At 31.7% G+C, this 17,185-nt stretch overlaps 1 protein-coding gene across 10 annotated transcripts in view; it reads left to right on the forward strand.

The window, feature by feature from the left end:
- The window catches only part of LOC148629125 (uncharacterized), a 31,039-nt gene extending 14,192 nt beyond the window's left edge, over positions 1–16,847 (forward strand). For 5 of the 10 annotated variants that reach the window (XM_088544332.1, XM_088544377.1, XM_088544385.1 and 2 more), the window contains 23 exons: positions 447–581; positions 1,219–1,353; positions 1,588–1,731; positions 2,186–2,317; positions 2,713–2,853; positions 4,352–4,454; positions 5,073–5,152; positions 5,871–6,136; positions 6,692–6,779; positions 7,565–7,632; positions 7,951–7,987; positions 8,456–8,553; positions 8,789–8,920; positions 10,275–10,420; positions 10,679–10,907; positions 11,140–11,286; positions 12,219–12,318; positions 12,912–12,985; positions 14,164–14,289; positions 14,492–14,602; positions 14,911–15,065; positions 15,878–16,013; positions 16,684–16,847. In XM_088544332.1, coding sequence (XP_088400458.1) covers positions 447–581; positions 1,219–1,353; positions 1,588–1,731; positions 2,186–2,317; positions 2,713–2,853; positions 4,352–4,454; positions 5,073–5,152; positions 5,871–6,136; positions 6,692–6,779; positions 7,565–7,632; positions 7,951–7,987; positions 8,456–8,553; positions 8,789–8,920; positions 10,275–10,420; positions 10,679–10,907; positions 11,140–11,286; positions 12,219–12,318; positions 12,912–12,985; positions 14,164–14,289; positions 14,492–14,602; positions 14,911–15,065; positions 15,878–16,013; positions 16,684–16,758 — 2,858 coding nt within the window. In that variant the 3' untranslated portion in view covers positions 16,759–16,847. Of the gene's footprint in view, positions 1–446; positions 582–1,218; positions 1,354–1,587; positions 1,732–2,185; positions 2,318–2,712; positions 2,854–4,351; positions 4,455–5,072; positions 5,153–5,870; positions 6,137–6,691; positions 6,780–7,564; positions 7,633–7,950; positions 7,988–8,455; positions 8,554–8,788; positions 8,921–10,274; positions 10,421–10,678; positions 10,908–11,139; positions 11,287–12,218; positions 12,319–12,911; positions 12,986–14,163; positions 14,290–14,491; positions 14,603–14,910; positions 15,066–15,877; positions 16,014–16,683 lie in introns of those variants that run through there. The other 5 variants (XM_088544352.1, XM_088544344.1, XM_088544393.1 and 2 more) reach the window with 3 other exon arrangements.
- The last annotated feature ends 338 nt before the right edge of the window (positions 16,848–17,185 follow it).

Raw genomic sequence — 17,185 nt, forward strand, 5'->3', positions numbered from 1 at the left:
TACAATGAGAAATATTTAATCTTCTAGAAATATTGTTTACATTTTGGATGATTCAGAGACATCAGAATCCACAGATATTGACAAAGCAGGAGACTATCCATATACACATTATAATCAACAGAATAAATGTGATATATTTCATTACTTCCACGATTAAGAAACAATACACAAAAAACGGAAGTGATATCAGAAGCTTCAAAATCCGTAATTTTTAAATTATGCCGGGCCTCGATTCAGGTTGAGTCTTGGATACAAATTAGTTTTTCGTCTGTATGGTATTATAAGCTTTAAAAGTTTGTATATCATCTTTTCTTGTTTGCATTTATATACTTTGATTCATATAAATCATATTGCAAAAGCTTCATGACACATTCAGAATTTCCATAAAGAGTTAATGATCTCTCTTGCAATTAGAACATGTAGAAGTTGCGTATATGTCGTTTAAGGCTGTGTAGCTGGAATGTTTGGAAGTTCTTGCAATATATCATGCCCTGAAAACTGTATAGGCGCATGCGATTTAAAGACTGGAAGATGTATTTTTGGCTGTGGAAATGGGTGGCGAGGCAATCATTGTGACCAAGGTATATTTTATAATCAGTTAAGAGGACGTCCACTCAAATAACAGGCAATGGGTGAGACATAAAAATTGTTTATCTATTTCATATTGCAAATACATCCTTTCTCAAAGTTTTTTGGTTTTTGATTAACTGCAATGGTTAAAGAGAAATAAATTACAAAGAAAACATTGAGATGCATTGAAATGTGAGATTTTCATTTCGTGCAATTTTTTTTCCCTTTCTTTCTTAGGAAAATGGAAAATCATTTTCTGAGACATCCCTTGTCGATTTAAAAAAATCTTTGTACTATTTGACATATATGTGGTATAAACATTATATTGGAACGAATTATTTCGTAGGATAGGAACTGCCTAGTTTCTAAATAGACAGTATTTTATAAAGCCATATAAGTACATGTATATTGTAACATAACATATAACACTATTTCAAATTAATTTATGGTTTATCATTTCATTTTTTTTTCATTTTACATGTGATCATGTCTCTGTATACTATTTAAAACTTTAGCAAAACTATAAATCAATACTTCAAAAATGAAATTTTGAAAATTTAATTATCTCAACTGTTATTTTTATTTATAGCAGCATGTATTTTATAATAATAATATTGTTATTTGCATTGTTCATTTAATTTTTAAAAGCTTGCAATATGGGCTACTTTGGCCACGACTGTTTAAGAGGATGTTCTCAGAACTGTTTAAATTCTACTTGTGACCACGTGACGGGAGCATGTTATGGTTGTAATAAAGGCTGGACATCTTATAATTGTACTGAAGGTTTGTTTGAAATTTCAATTTAAGATACGGTGTCTTTTGGGGGGAACGGCAATTAATGTAGGCTGACCATGTGGCAAACATGTTTTCTTTGCTAACCCAAACTGAACTTATGTTTTTACAACATTTGCAAATAAGATAAAAAAATTTAATATAACGAATGATATATGTTACTTATCTTCACACGGTTCACAGTAAATAAATGATCTTTAACAATCATTCGACATATTGTTGAAGAGTGTGGTACCGGCAGATATGGTAGTAATTGTTCAGAAACTTGCGATGGCTGTGTATTTAATGAATGCGACCGGTTCAATGGTTTATGTACAAACACAACGAGCTGTAAACCAGGTTTTTTGATAGATGATAAATGTGCGAAAGGTAGGTAAAAGGTTGATCAGATTTATTAATTCATTTTCATCTTTTAAATTTATTTCACATAAAATATTTCGCATTAATATTCCATTTTGTTGGAACGAATTTAATTTTTAAAAAAACTCACTTCCGGTATATTCTGATAATTAGAAGGATCACTATCTTAACACCATTAACAATGACCATTTATCAAGATCCTGCAAGTGGCAGAAAACGTACAATTCACTTGATTCTTTATTCTCCCAAAATTGAAATCAGATGAGCCATCAGGAAATGCTTAGATCAGAGATTGATATATAATCCTATAAACTTTCACACATTTTCATATTTTTTCGATTTTTAAATTCACACACACACACACACACACACACACACACACACATATATATATATATATATATATATATATATATATATATATATATAACTTGTTTACCATGGAGTTTTGATTTGGTTAAAGCTTGCGATGATTGGACATTTGGGTACAACTGTTCAGAGGTATGTCACTGTCGTACAAAACCTTGTGATATACGCAATGGAACTTGTGAAAAAGGCTGTGACAAAGGTTGGAAGACAGAAACATGTAACACAAGTAAAGTATTCACGGCGTTTGTTTCAACTGGAAAAGAAAAAAAAGTTCTCATAATCAGGTTCAGTATGCGAATTAAAAACTTAATCTGACATACGACAGGTATTAATACAAAAACACCAATCATATCTATTGTAAGTTTTGATATGTAGTACACGAATGAATGTTTACCGATTCAATAATAGACTGGGCTTTATAGTAAGAATTTGATCCCGTGCGAAATCGCTAGAAAATATTAAAGTGTCTTCAAATAATAACTTGATTTCTGATATCTTGGATTTTATCAAAATTTTTAACGAGTTTTATTTAATCGGTAATGTAACGTTTCTAATGAAATATACAACTATGTCGTAAAACTGGAGTTTTCTCCTGGTAACCATATTTTATCTCATTCTTAGAATGTTCATCGGATGGATCCTATGGTTACAATTGTGAACGAACCTGTTCAACCTGTGTTAATATGACATGTGAGGCTATCGATGGTAACTGTACTCATGGATGTATTGCTGGGTTCTCCGGATCATCATGTCAATTAAATTGTTAAGTGTCACATACTTGTTAAGCATTTAAACTGTCTCCAATTTCGACAACTGCTTCAAAACTGTTGAATAGAACTCAATGAAACTGTAACATTTTCTTTATCCTCATTTATCCTATTTCTTATCCTCAACTCAACTCCTTCTAAACCGCTAATAACGATAAGGATGTTATAACATGAACGTAATTATTTCACACCTTTCACATGATGCCGATGTCTATTTTTTAAAGTATGTTGGTTGCTGCAGTCTGAAAAGGTCAGGAAACAAACAATGTGGAAAAGTAAAGGGATTAATTAATTAAAGATTTTAAAGTAACGGAGACAAAACTAAAAAGAATGAGTAGAACTTCGTTGTTTTTGTTTCTTACAATCTAGAGATTAGATCTTTAAAAAAAAACAAGATTTCGGTTTTAGGTTTTATTGGGAATAAAAGATGTTGAAAATTTTTAACGAGAGGTATTATGGTAAAAATCTTATCAGAGCTGTTGACTTTGGAAATGTCTTAAGCAAAATGTCACTATCAAGTCAAAATCTAGGACATTACTAGACAAATTATTTTTCATTTACAATTTCACTAACATGTATAGTAAATCCCTGAACCAATAGGCATGCTCAGTTGTTTTAATAAAACATATTAATTCAAAAATATTACGCAAATAACATAATTGTAATCATAATATAATTTTATATATTTATAGCTTTACGAGTACATATATTTGTTTGGAGGTGCACATATTCTGTTAGCTAGATACCTAGTGCATGACAAGCAGGCACAACTTACACAATAAAAACCGCATTTAAATGAAAACTTAGATATTTTATTATTACTGATGTTGGTATTTAGTTGGATGACAGCATAAACTATCATAAAGTATCAAAATTTGGGGAAATGGAAATAAATGTTCATTTGCCCTGCAAAATACATTTAGGATCAGAAATATCAAAATTTCAGTCTTTAAATCCGAAGTTTGAAAGCTGTAGATTAATTTCAATATATGCCGTTTATACTTTTGATTTTTTTTAATACAGAAGTTTGTTAATATTTCTTTCAAAACTTAGCACATGCTTAAATGCTGAATTACAATCACGACATATAGCAAAGTTTCAGAGCTATATTTAATTTTCAACTTTTTATATGAATGAAAACAATTCAACAAGGAATGTCTTAGGTATTGACTTTAGGGGAACTTTAAGTATATAACCAAAAGTGTCAATTAAAAGGAATAAAGCAGATTATTGTTCTCAGATAGTAAAATATAGAGTATATGCAAATTTAACAATCATTTTAAACATAAACCGGCATTCGATCATAATATTACGGCACAAATAAAATAGTCTGATATATTACATATTTAGATTAAAATATACCTTTTTATATGCATCATAAGTGCACGTTTAAACTGCATATTGTTTACCCTATATCAATCTGATACTGCAATATCACCACCGGGGCCGATGTAACACTCAGTATATAATACAACATATGTCAATCATTTCAGCTCAAGCACTAGAGGACAGCGCTATTAAAGTTGGAATAGTCGGTGGTGGTATAGCTGCCATTCTGTTAATTCTTGTTGTGGTATTGGGTTTTATGTTGATAAGGTTGGTGAAATAAACATGATACGATGAGCACCTTGAATATTTTAATATGTATACTTTAGTACAACTCCATCTAGGCTCAAATACTTGCTATTGCAGAGATGGTTCATTGTATAGAAAAACCAGACGAACAAACGATGCATTTTTTTTTTTTTTTTTGGTCTACATGTGCTAAATTTTCACTTTATGATAGTCCTTTCTGTTTTAATGTCTCTTTTTTGTCCTTGAATAAGTGATAAAAGTAAATTCCGTCGGGTTTTTTTTTTTTTTTTGCATGCTTGAATCTTCTGCCTGATTACTGAAAGTTTTCTACTTAAAAGGTAGACTTTAAAATAAACATAAACTGTAAGCGTTCGTTAATTAGCAGAATTTTGCTATTTCTATGTCAGAAAATTTAAGAATGCGAATTTGAAATAATACTATTTAAAGTCTTTCGCACTTTTCATAAACAGTAAAAGCATCGCAGATTTTTTTTAATTGACAGTGTCTTATTTCAAATATTAAAAATGAAAAGTTCGAAGTATTGGCTTCTTTTTTAGCACAACACAAAATCATTCTTTAAAAAATCATCATTACTTCAAGGAAAACATGTTGTTAAAAAAATATAATGCTAAAATTCAGGCGCAGGTCAGCAAGCAGAAAACCTAAAAGAGAAAGAGGGGAATCAATGACAGAATTTAATAAACTCAATACGATTGCCGGTAAGTAGCATGTTTTTTTTTTCTTTTAAGAGTTCTTAAATGAATGTCAGCAAAGCAAATCTGAAGCGTCAGCATGGGGATAATTAAAATACGGAAAAACAAAAAATATAACTTAAACGTAAGTACAGAAAACAAAGACGATCTGTATACACAATGTAGCGAACTGAATGATATAGATTGCACCTGGTCCATGCTCCCAGTTTTTAGTGGAGTCCGAGTTGCTCGTTTACTTTTGTTACTTTGTATGTATAATTTTGGTTACTTTATGTTCTTTGTTGAGTTTGTTTTCCATGTCTGGTCTTTGTCCCTGGATTACATTCTTTTGATTTCTGCTTGAATCTTGGTTCCCTTGATTACTCTTACACATAAAAAAACTAGAGATAATGAAAACATGACGTCACACACAAAAATAAAGCACTAGAAATATGAACTTCCACAAAAAATATTAGATGCTCCCAAAGAGTAAGCATATCATTTTCCGCCAGCGGCACCCGTTATATTGCAAGTAAATATAATACAGTAACAGTTTAGCTACATAATGCACTAATGGGTGCCCACGTTTAATGCTATTAGTCGAAATCTGATTAACAATAAATAATATGTTCAATCAATTAATAGAAAAATGTGATAATTGTAATGTTGAAATGCCACCTTGTTCTGGAAAGCAAACATTTATAATATCATTTTTATTAAATAAATGTTTGTACTTGTATTTCAGATCACCCTCACACAAGTACAGATCAGTATGAAAATATTCCTGTTAAATGTAATAAACTATCGGAATCTTTCACTAAAAATGAAGGATTTGCAAACTTTGGTATCGAATTAGACGCAAGAGGCAACGACGAAGAAACCAGTGATGTTTATGTATATGGCAATGTATCAAAGGAACAATCAAACCAGCATTATAAAATATCAATTGAGGAATTAGAAATTACTATAAAAGAAAAGAGAAAAAATAACGGATTTCTAAATGAATTCGAGGTTCATATACATTTCCATATTAAATTTGTATTGACCCATAATTGGTAAAATGAATTATTTGTTTATTATATTCTGGGTAAAAATGAATTTTCTTCACACAAACTTAGTCTTGCCAATTATTCGTTTTTCCTTTTTGGTCAAACATGTGGAATTTGACAAGAAAGAATGACCGTATTTTATTAAGATATCTTTCCCCACGATTGCGATCGACGTTCTAACATCATGAATTATTTATTGATATATTTATTTAAATGGTAGTGAACAAAATATACATGACCACGCACACTGAGCATGTAAAAAACAATGATGCTTATATACTACAAAATTGACATCAAAACTAACAGCATTTACAGAGTTAAATTAACTGATAAAATTTTAATCAACTCAACTGAAGAGAGGGAACTGACTTGTTAGTAAAAAATTCTACAACAAACATAGCACTGGAGATTGAGACAACAATTACATAACAAAAAAGTATACCAATTAACGTGACCTTATACTCCAAAATCTGAATATATTCATTTAAATATATACATATTTCCTTCTGATTTTAAGCTATTGCCAAAAGGACCAGTTCATCCACATAGCGAGGGATTAAAAGAAATCAACAGAAACAAGAATCGTTTTAAAACGACATGGCCATGTAAGTACTGATATAACTAGATTTAAGTTTTGTTTTGTTTTGCTCTTTTCTATTTTACTGTGTTTTCGCTTCATTTTGAAGTCAGGAAAACCTTTTCACTCTGGCTTACTTGGAACAACTTATAATGCTTTGGTAGTAAATGCTACATACCAATAATATCACTTCCAATAGGCTCCAATGCTAAAATCACTTAGTTTAATGTGTTGTGGAGATTCTATTTTATGTTTAACCTGAAGAACACTATGCATCACCTAAAAGCTGTATGTTTACACTAATAGCTCTGATGATATCATTTGGGGTTGACTACCTTGTAGTGCAAGAGTAATCAAGGGAACCAAGGTTATAGGGTAATCAAAAGAATGTAATACAGGGACAAAGACCAGACATGGAAAACAGACATACACAACAAAGAACATGAAGTAACTAAAATCATATATACAAAGTAACAAAAGCGAATGAGCAACTCGGACTCCACTAAAAACTGGGAGCAAGGACCAGGTGCACCGGTAGGGTAAGCGTCCTCTGCGTTTCTAGAAACACGGGGTAGACAAAGGAGGAAAGGAAAACTATGACCCGTTGAATAAATCAGTTTTCATGGTGCAGATGGATACACCATAACGATCCACGAGTTGTTTAGGATTTTTTCGCTTTTTTGCATACGTTTTAAAATCTCATTAGTTGAATTAGTTGTAACCTAAAATGTTCTTACTTGTCAAAAAACTGGATTCGCAAAACAACTGTAACGAACCATTTATAAGCATGTATAATTTGATTTATGATTACAGATGACCATTCACGTGTTATACTCAAAGGTGACAGTAAACATGACTATATCAATGCCAGCTTTATAGATGTAAGTCATAAGAAAGGTTTATACAAAATGTGTTTAAAATCGCAATTGCCCTCTGAAATTAAGATAAATCATTTTTTTAATAATACATGACTACATAATATCTTGGGATTAGTTAAATTATAAAAAACGATTTAGAAAATGCTTAGAAATGCATTATTTATTGTTTGTTCTGTCAGTGGATATTTAATGGCATATCAAGCTTATCTGTTTGAAACTGTTCTGCATTACACAACTCACCGATTTTTATCACTGTCGAATTTGACTTAAACTTAACATTTTTTGTATGCGTTCAACAAACATGTGGAAACTTTATTGTAGAGTTATACTAAAGAGAAAGCATATATTGCATCACAAGGTAAATTTTATTTTATTCAATCAGCGATGAAAACTGTCGTTGATTTGAACTCTCTACATTTAAAAGTGGATGAATCGCATAACATTATCAAACATATCAATATTTATACTGTATAAAGACAGAAAACAATTAAAAATTTCATGCAATTTGTTTTCTTGTATATGGGAAAATGATTTTGAGGCTATACCTTTCTTGGATGGAGCTGTTTGTATTCAATTAACATTTGTCTGTTTGATGTTTGATGTTTTATCACTGATGGCTCCACTAACGGGAATATGGGAGACTTTGTTTTTACTGTGCGCCTGCGTTAGAAACGTCAATCAATCACTTCTGAACTGTACTAGCCAGTTTCAAAATATGTCATTTCCGAGCCATTCATGTTTGGCGGAGTACTTAAGGTTATAAGACGTCCCTCTACTTTTAAAAGCACGTTGAAGTTTAAACAATATTTTTTGTATTGTTGTTAAGGACCAAAAAATAACACAGTAAAAGACTTTTGGCATATGATTTGGCAAGAGGGTGTTGGCACCATTGTAATGGTCACGAACTTAGAAGAAGAAGGGAAGGTAAATATATGATACATTAAATAAAAATCATGTTTAGGTTTATCCTTCGTATATCGTTACACAATTCAAATGATATGTTTTATGACTATTTATGATAGATATCAAAATGCTCCTATATTTGTTCGACAGATTAATTAAACAACCGTTTTATTATTTACGCGAGAATATGATATATACATAGATACTGGTATTCTATTTTTGTTTGTTTGCAATATCTCCGTGTATTTATGTTTAGTCCAAATGTGACCAGTATTGGCCAAGTGAAATCAACACACCCATGGAATTAGATGCACATACGCTAGTGATGATGTCAGAAACACGTCATTCAATATATGACCACAGATGTCTTTTAATGTCTGATAAAAAGGTAGTATCTTTAAAAACAAGCTTTACAGATTACATAAAAGGCAAAATTTTGAGTATTACCATTGGTATGGAAACATAAATGATTTAAAGAAAAATCATAGTTATATTTATAATGAATACCATGAAACAAAGACTACCCTGGAAATAGTATATGCAGCTTAAACTTGTCTTTTCAGAATTTTTTTATATGGACAATATTAGCATAAGAAAGTGATTGAATGTTTACACGAAATGTCAAATATATGTAAAGGTCTGAAAAATTCCCAACGATGTTAGAACTGTCAAATTTGCGAAGCAAATTTTTGGTCGTTCCCTCCGGGGACTCTACTCGTACCGCTGTGACATCTATGGCAACGCCGCCTGCACTAAGTCCAGCGCCATAGACCACTCGACCAGCTAGGCTATATAAAATATAGCTTTCGCTGGCCGGGTCATTCCTCCTCGTACGATTAATCTAGGGCTGTAACTTAGTACATGATGTATGGTAGTGCGGGACAGTTGGTGTTATTATGTAGGATAGAGGATCAAATTAATGATGCATGTCACAACAAATGAATATTATACAAACGTCTCAGAATGTGACGACTCTATCTATATATATATATAAACGTCTCAGACTCTATTCGCTACACCGCTCCATTGGATCAAATTGATACAGGGGAAATATGTAAACGTATAGATAGGTCTGAAAAATTCTCAACGATTTTAGATCCTTGTTTAATATTGATGTTTTGTGATATGCATCATTAGTTTGATCCTCTATTCTACTTACAAATTCCTTGAGAAAAGTTACAGACCTAGATTAATCCTACAAGGAGGAATGACCCGGCCACCGAAAGCTTTACTTTTACATAGCCTAGTTGGTCGAGTGGTCTAGGGCGCGGGACTTTGTGCAGGCGGTGTTGCCATAGATGTCACAGCGGTACGAGTTCGAGTCCCGCGGAGGGAACGACCCAAAATTTGCATCGCAACTTTGACAGTTCTAACGTTGTGAATTTTTCAGACTCTTCTATAAGTTTATATTATCTTCCCTGTATCAATTTGATCAAGCACTGTAGCTAATAGAGTCGTTACATTCTGAGACGTTTGTTATATATATATATATATATATATTATATATATATATCGGATCATTCGGATGGCCGGGTCAGTCCCCCTCATACGATTAATCTAGGGCTGTAACTTAGTACACGATGTATGGTAGTACAGGACAGTTCATTTAGGTGTTATTATGTAGGAGAGAGGATCAAATTAATGATGCATGTCACAAGAAATCAATATATATATAGCGTCAATAAATTGTTCCCAATGTTTAAATGGATCTTGTGCTTGCAGTAGATAATATTTACTTATAGAAAATTAAGCAGACAGAAGTGCATCACTTCCATTTTACACAATGGCCAGATTATGGCGTACCTGACATAGTCAAACTGGTGACATTTTACAGAAAAGTTAAAACCCACAGTAACGCTCAAGATGGTCCTTTGCTTGTTCACTGCAGGTATGCTTCAAATGCATATAAACAGTAGTAGAAATACTATTCAGGATATCATATGCTGTCTAATAAGATTCCCTAGTTTTGCTTCAAACTTTAAAGTGTTACATTAGAATACACAAACACACAAATACACAGCATAAATCAAAGAATGATTATATTATTTGATAACATTACTTTAGACATTTAAATTAGTAAAGATGATTCCAAAACATCAGAAATAGCGATGAAATACCGGTAATAACTATTTATAATTTCTGATAGCGTCAATATCTGTCAGGGTTCGCAAAACAATAAAACAACTTTTTGCAATTCATGGATTTCTGGTGATTCGATGAGAAATTATTTTAATTGGAGTGCTGGTATTGGAAGAACTGGGACATTTATAGCAATAGATGCCCTCTATTCACATGGGAAAACAACTGGTGAGGTAGATGTAATGGAGTATGTACAGATAATGAGAAGAGACAGGATGAATATGTTACAAACCCACGTATGTTACTTAAACACTCGCCCATGCTTCATAGGAATCTTGTGTCTTATAAATAAAAATCAATTACATAAAGACAATAAAGTGAACGGCTGTATATTTTAGTTCAATATTTTCGTGAACGAATTACATATGTTACGTGAAAATAGTCGTAAAATGAAAGTATTACATAAGAAATATCATGTGTGATAAGTTGAAGTTTTTTCTCTTAATCATATTTTACTATTCCATACAGGAGCAGTATACGGCAGTGTTTGAAGCGTTACTTGAACTATTCACCATTCCTGTTACATCCATTCCAACGTCAGATTTCTGTAAAATCGTTGAAGAACAAGAAGAAACATTGCCTTCAAACCAAAAAATGTACAGAAAACAATTCCAAGTAAGCATCGATATAAATAATGATCACAATTCAAGATAAATGCGCTATCATAACAATTAAATATTTTTTGTCAAATTTCTTTTTGATATAAGTGCATGTTTCAAAAACGAAATGTTGGAAAAAGTTATCAAAGGACGAAGTGGGATGGAAACCATACGATGTCTAACAATATCATACATTAAAAACAAGCTTTTTCGTGATTGTTTATGATGTCCATATCAGTTGTAGCCTGTCTTCCGTTCTGTAAGTCTTGGCAATTCTCAATTATAAAATGATTTTCTAAGTGTTAATAACTAGCGTAAGTAAAATGAATATATCCATCATCATACATTGCGACTTGGCGTGCATATAACCTCTCGCCAAAAAATTTGAAAGGGCTATTTATAGGTGTCCATGTTTTGTTTAGAACTATTAAACTCATGATGCCACAGAATATATTAAAGAGCAATCAAAGGAATCAAGAGTCTAAAAAAAACCAAAAGAATGTGATCCAGGGACAAAGACCAGACATGGAAAACAGACACATACAACAAAGGACATAAAATAACTAAAACTATACGTACAAAGCAACAAAATGAAAACTCGGACTCCACTAAAAACTGGAAGCATGAACCAAGTGCACCGGTAGAGTAAGCGTCCACTGCTTTTCTAGAAAGTTGACAATACGGAATGAAAAGTCATTGCGTTTGTCGTATATTTTAGTCAATGGTTTTCCTTTATCACCGATCTTCAAGTGTAGGTTAAGATATGAGACCGACTTCACAGTGTCTGTAGTGTCAACTTTTTTGGAGTAGATGTCATGTATCAAATACCCGAAACAGTAATTGTTTAACGATAAGATGTCATCTATATAGTGGTAACTGAGATCAAAGGATTTGTTAACTTTTCTACTTGTTAACTTTACTACTTAGCAACATACTTTTTATGTTTAGAAACTACACAGCTTGCGGCCAGCCTACACGGACGATCTGTATTCGGCATCAGTTCATCCGAAAAATATCATGAAAAATTCTGATTCAAGTATATTAGCTCGTATGTACTTTCCATGGTTATAAGACATATTTGTTATCATATTGAATAAGTCAACAGCATGCTCTAAGAAAGAAACGGTAAAACAGCTCAGCGAGCCTATAAAATTACAATATTCTGCGCTGATATATCTTAAATTCTTTAAACCTCCATGTATTGGAAGTAAACACCAACGCACCTGCATATATGTATCTATAATTTTTTAAGGATAAATATATTTTTTAATCATTTGTGGTTTCTTAGTCATCCAAGCCCAAAGTTAATGCCATCTGCCTGAGACCCATCTCAAAAACCTGTCCAAACGATCTTACTATATGCGTATTCTAAAACATATGTAAAAGCATATCTCCTCAATTTCAAATGATAGCTATAGGTCATGGATTGTTATGAGCTTTGCAATGTTAATGCTTAAGTTTTCTATGATTATATTTATTCTGAAAAAAGAAAATGGGTCATGGTTGTATTTTTTTTTATTTTAGTGTCACTTTCATTTGTTTATTTCTGTTTATTTATTATAATTATTTTTTATCGTTTGTAGTTTTGTATTTGGGTTTTTTGTGTGATTTTATAGCTTACAATAAACATTATCCTTTTAGATGATAGTTACAGACCTTACCTGATGTCTTTTGCTGGAAAAAGGACTGATTACATTAATGCTGTCATTATATCAGTAGGTCATCATGTCAATATATTAGCATTCCCTGTAATGTGCATTTAATACATAAATTCCCGGAGGTCAGTAATACATCATTATCACATTCAATCATATATTTCAAAATTTAAACATGACATAATACAACAAAACAAAACAAAATCATGAAAAAGTAATCAAGGGAACCAATGTTATAGCGGTAATCAAAAGAATGTAATCCAGGGACAAAGACCAGACATGGAAAACAGACATACATAACAAAGAACATAAAGTAACTAAAATCATACATACAAAGTAACACAAGCAAATGAGGAATTCGGACTCCACTAAAAACTGGGAGCATGGACCAGGTGCACCGTTAGGGTAAGCGTCCTCTGTTTTCCTAGAAACACCCGCCGAGTTGCTCATAAAAGTCAAGTCCGGGGTAGACAAACGAGGAAAGGAAAACTATGAATCGTTGAATAAATCAGTTTTCATGATGCAGGTGGATACACCATAGCGATCCACGAGTTCATGATGACGACCATAAAACTTCTGTAGTGATGACTTCAATCTAACATAAAACGTTTGTTTGAATTACCCGTCAAGTAAATCTATAAACTTGTCTGAATTATATATGCACACATTCAAGTTTAAATCATCTCTCCAATTATCAGTAGTTATTCTTCCTTGACCATGAAAGATGTTTCAATACTTTTTTTCCTGTCCGTACATATTTTTCTTGATTAAAACGTGTGTTGTGGTGTGTCAAGACAAACTAATATTGTTCTAAAGTCAGGTAGTCAAGTCTTAATAAGGTTATAATTGTTCTCAGTACAATAAAAATGCACAAAAGTTCATCGAATAAGTTCATACTTTAGTATTTTGTATATATTTGCTGTGAAGGCTCGCTATTCGGTTGGAAAGAGTAATCAAGGGAACCAATGTTATAGTGGTATTCAAAAGAATGTAATCCAGGTACAAAGACCAAAAAATGTTTTATACCGATATACACTGTGTTAAGTAAAGTGGAGATAACCGGAAACGACCCAATAAATTTCAGTGCAGTTCTTTGACAAAGATCTTACTCAATCTGTTGAGATACTCTACTACAGTTTGAACTATGAGTCTTCGCAACAGAATCGTTCTGTATCGTTTTCTTTCAAAGGTTAATAAAAATAAAAAATCACCGTCGAACATTTTTTTTCTCCTCACAGGGATTCTTGGAAGCCAATGGATTTTTAGTCACCCAATGTCCATTGCAATCTACAGTTGTTGATTTCTGGACGATGGTGTATGATCATGATTGTGAACTTGTAGTTTTACTGGATGATTTTAATCTTGTAAGTAGTTGGTTACACTTCTTTAATGATATTTTACTGATATTTAATTTACCTCACTTCGGACGCCTGCTAATTATTGGGAAATATATGTAAAGTGTACAAGATTTTTAATTACGATTATACCGGCTTACAGTGGAGTGAGATAACGACCTACGTACGTTTTTCTCTTAAAAATGGTCAATTTTAATTTTGATTACTTCAGAATGCCCAAATATGGCCAGATGAAGAAGCACCTCTTGTATTCGAGATATTTAATGTATACAAAGAGAATGACATATCTGATACAGATGTGTGCGTTATTCTAGAGAATAAGGTAACAATGGTTTTTATTGTAAGATTGGAAAAAAGACATTTGTTGAATTTATGTTCCCGTGAATAAACTTTTGATTTTGTATTTGATCTTAAGAATATGTTAACAAAACTAACTACATAAATAGTACAGTTGGGGAAACTGTGTATCAATTGTTAATTGAAAGATGTTTAAGGGATTATGTAAGACAAATTCAATTCACTGGGACAAAACTTTATACGGCTGTATACTTGTATATCATTCATCATGTATCAATACAAAGGACTCATCTTTTCTCGTGATGTCTGAAAGTTGAGTGTATTTTGATCCAGAAAAACAAGGAAAGAAGAAAAGTCAACATACTTACATACAATGAATGGTACGAAGAGACGTTCATCCCTACCTCTACATACTTGCTTATCGACTTTTACAAAAAGATGAAGGAATATGAACAAAAATGTACTGGCAAAATAACTGTTGCATGCAGGTATACTCTCATTTTATTAGTTTTAAACAGGGATGTTTTTAAAAGCTTAATGTTATTCCTTGTACTTAAATAAATGAAGAAAACAAGCTTTGTGATGTCTGTTTCCATTATATGATATTGGGAATGTCAATATTTCTAATATGTTTACCGCTATTTTTATTTGACCAAAGATTTGTTTGTTCAAACGTTTGTTTGTGTCTACTTAAGTACCAGTCAATATTAAATTCAGACACTGCCTATGGCATAGGTGATTCATTATGTAGAAAAACCAACGGAACAAACAATGTGTTTACGATCTTCAGATGCTATACTTTTAGAGAACATACATTTTTTTGTATTCAGATCTGTACTTTTGAAAAAAATCATACATTTATCTTCCACTAAAACCAACTAAGTCAAAGCAAATCAAGAATGATAACTCTTGCAAGGTGCTAATTTCATGTACAATCTACATGAATTTTATCTCAAAAGCGGAACACCCAGATGAAAAACCAAGGCTGATTACGTGGTCTATGTCTGATTCTGAGTAGGAAATAAAAGTAAATTTGGTGGGTTTTTTGACATGCATGGATCACCTCCTGTTTAATTTTTATACAGATTGCTGCATAAATTTATAAAAGATTTATATGATTTGGATGTAAGAATAGATTATTGTTAAAAATATTTCATTTTATTTCATAAATTATGATTTTGTAAAAACAAAAAAAAACTGTCCTTTATTTAAGTGAAATTCGTTGATAATCAACGATATTTTGTTCAAAACCATGGCAACTAAGCATAATTGAGTTAAATGTTGTGTTTTTTTTATATAGAGATGGGTGCAGTAAATGTGGACTGTATGTTGCCGTATGTTTAGTACTAGAAAAAATGGGTTTAGATAATGAAATAGATATTTTTCAAATAGTTCGAAATATGCAGATTCGGAGACCAGAATTTTTCACTCGTTCCGTAAGTAATGCTGGCATTGTTCAAAGGAATTGTATAAATCAGAAAATCAAAGATCACTGCACTTTAACGAAGACAATCCAATTATTCATTTATTTATGTTTCATTCTTCTATGATCGTTAAAAACAAATAAGGCAAACTCTATCCAAATGTTCAAAGGATGGTTGTTTTTTCACAAAATTCGAGAGAGAGAAAAAACAAATACTTTTCCTTTTGGTTCATTGCAAGAACTTTTAATCAAATGTCGTCGGTGACTAATTTTTACTTGAAATTAAATGTCTAGTGTGACATAAAAAAGCTGTCAGTATTTGTTTTAATTCCACACTTCGAATAAGGGTATGATTTAGTGTTCTCCATGAATGGAAGTTTTATTTTTAATGAAATTTGTGAAAATTCTAAGCTGTTCCGATGGTTGAATATATCCTATAGCAGAACACGGTTTAAAAAAAAGTCGGAGAAGAGAATGATGGGGAATCGAATATTGATTTTTTTAATATGAAAAGAAGTGGTTGTATAATAGTAAGTTGTATTTTAGACTAGACTCAGATTATAGAAGAAAGATGACAGAATTCTATCTTCTTAAGAAAATGCATGCAGTTACTTTAAACCATATCCTTTTCTCTTACGTTATACTTTAATTGTCTGGTTCATTTATCACTAATATCTTTTCAGGAACAGTATGAGTTCTGTTACAGTTTCGTCAAAGATTGCTTAATGGAAGAAGAATCAGTGTATGCCAATACATAAACTTTATAAACGTAACTGCATGTGTAGCGTAAATAATAGCTTGTTATGTATTTCAATTTAAATTATAATAAAATATCTTTTTCAATTCACATTACTGGTTTTTAATTGTTTGTCAAAGTATTTGATGAGTTAGCTGTTCTTATTTAAACCTAAACGGCGATACTTGCTTTTTAGCACTTAGGATTTTAAGTTAGTTTGGTGTTGTTGCGGTGGTTTTGTTAGTTTTTTCTTGTTTTTTATATATGAGTGGTTTTTTTTTTACGAAAAATTTAAAAAAAAAACATAAACATGAACATGTGGTTTCTAAGCAAGAAAAGAACGAAACACGCATTGTCACATTTGTTGTATAGTAAAGGTTGCTAAGTTGCGTCTGGTTTTTCTTTAAAATGTTTGTTTGTAATCGTTCTGTATAACATTCCCCTAAATA

This window comes from Perna viridis, chromosome 1 (assembly GCF_037379345.1).
Source record: "Perna viridis isolate PV_CMFRI_1.1 ecotype Kerala chromosome 1, ASM3737934v1, whole genome shotgun sequence".
Classification (NCBI taxonomy): Eukaryota; Metazoa; Mollusca; class Bivalvia; order Mytilida; family Mytilidae; genus Perna; species Perna viridis.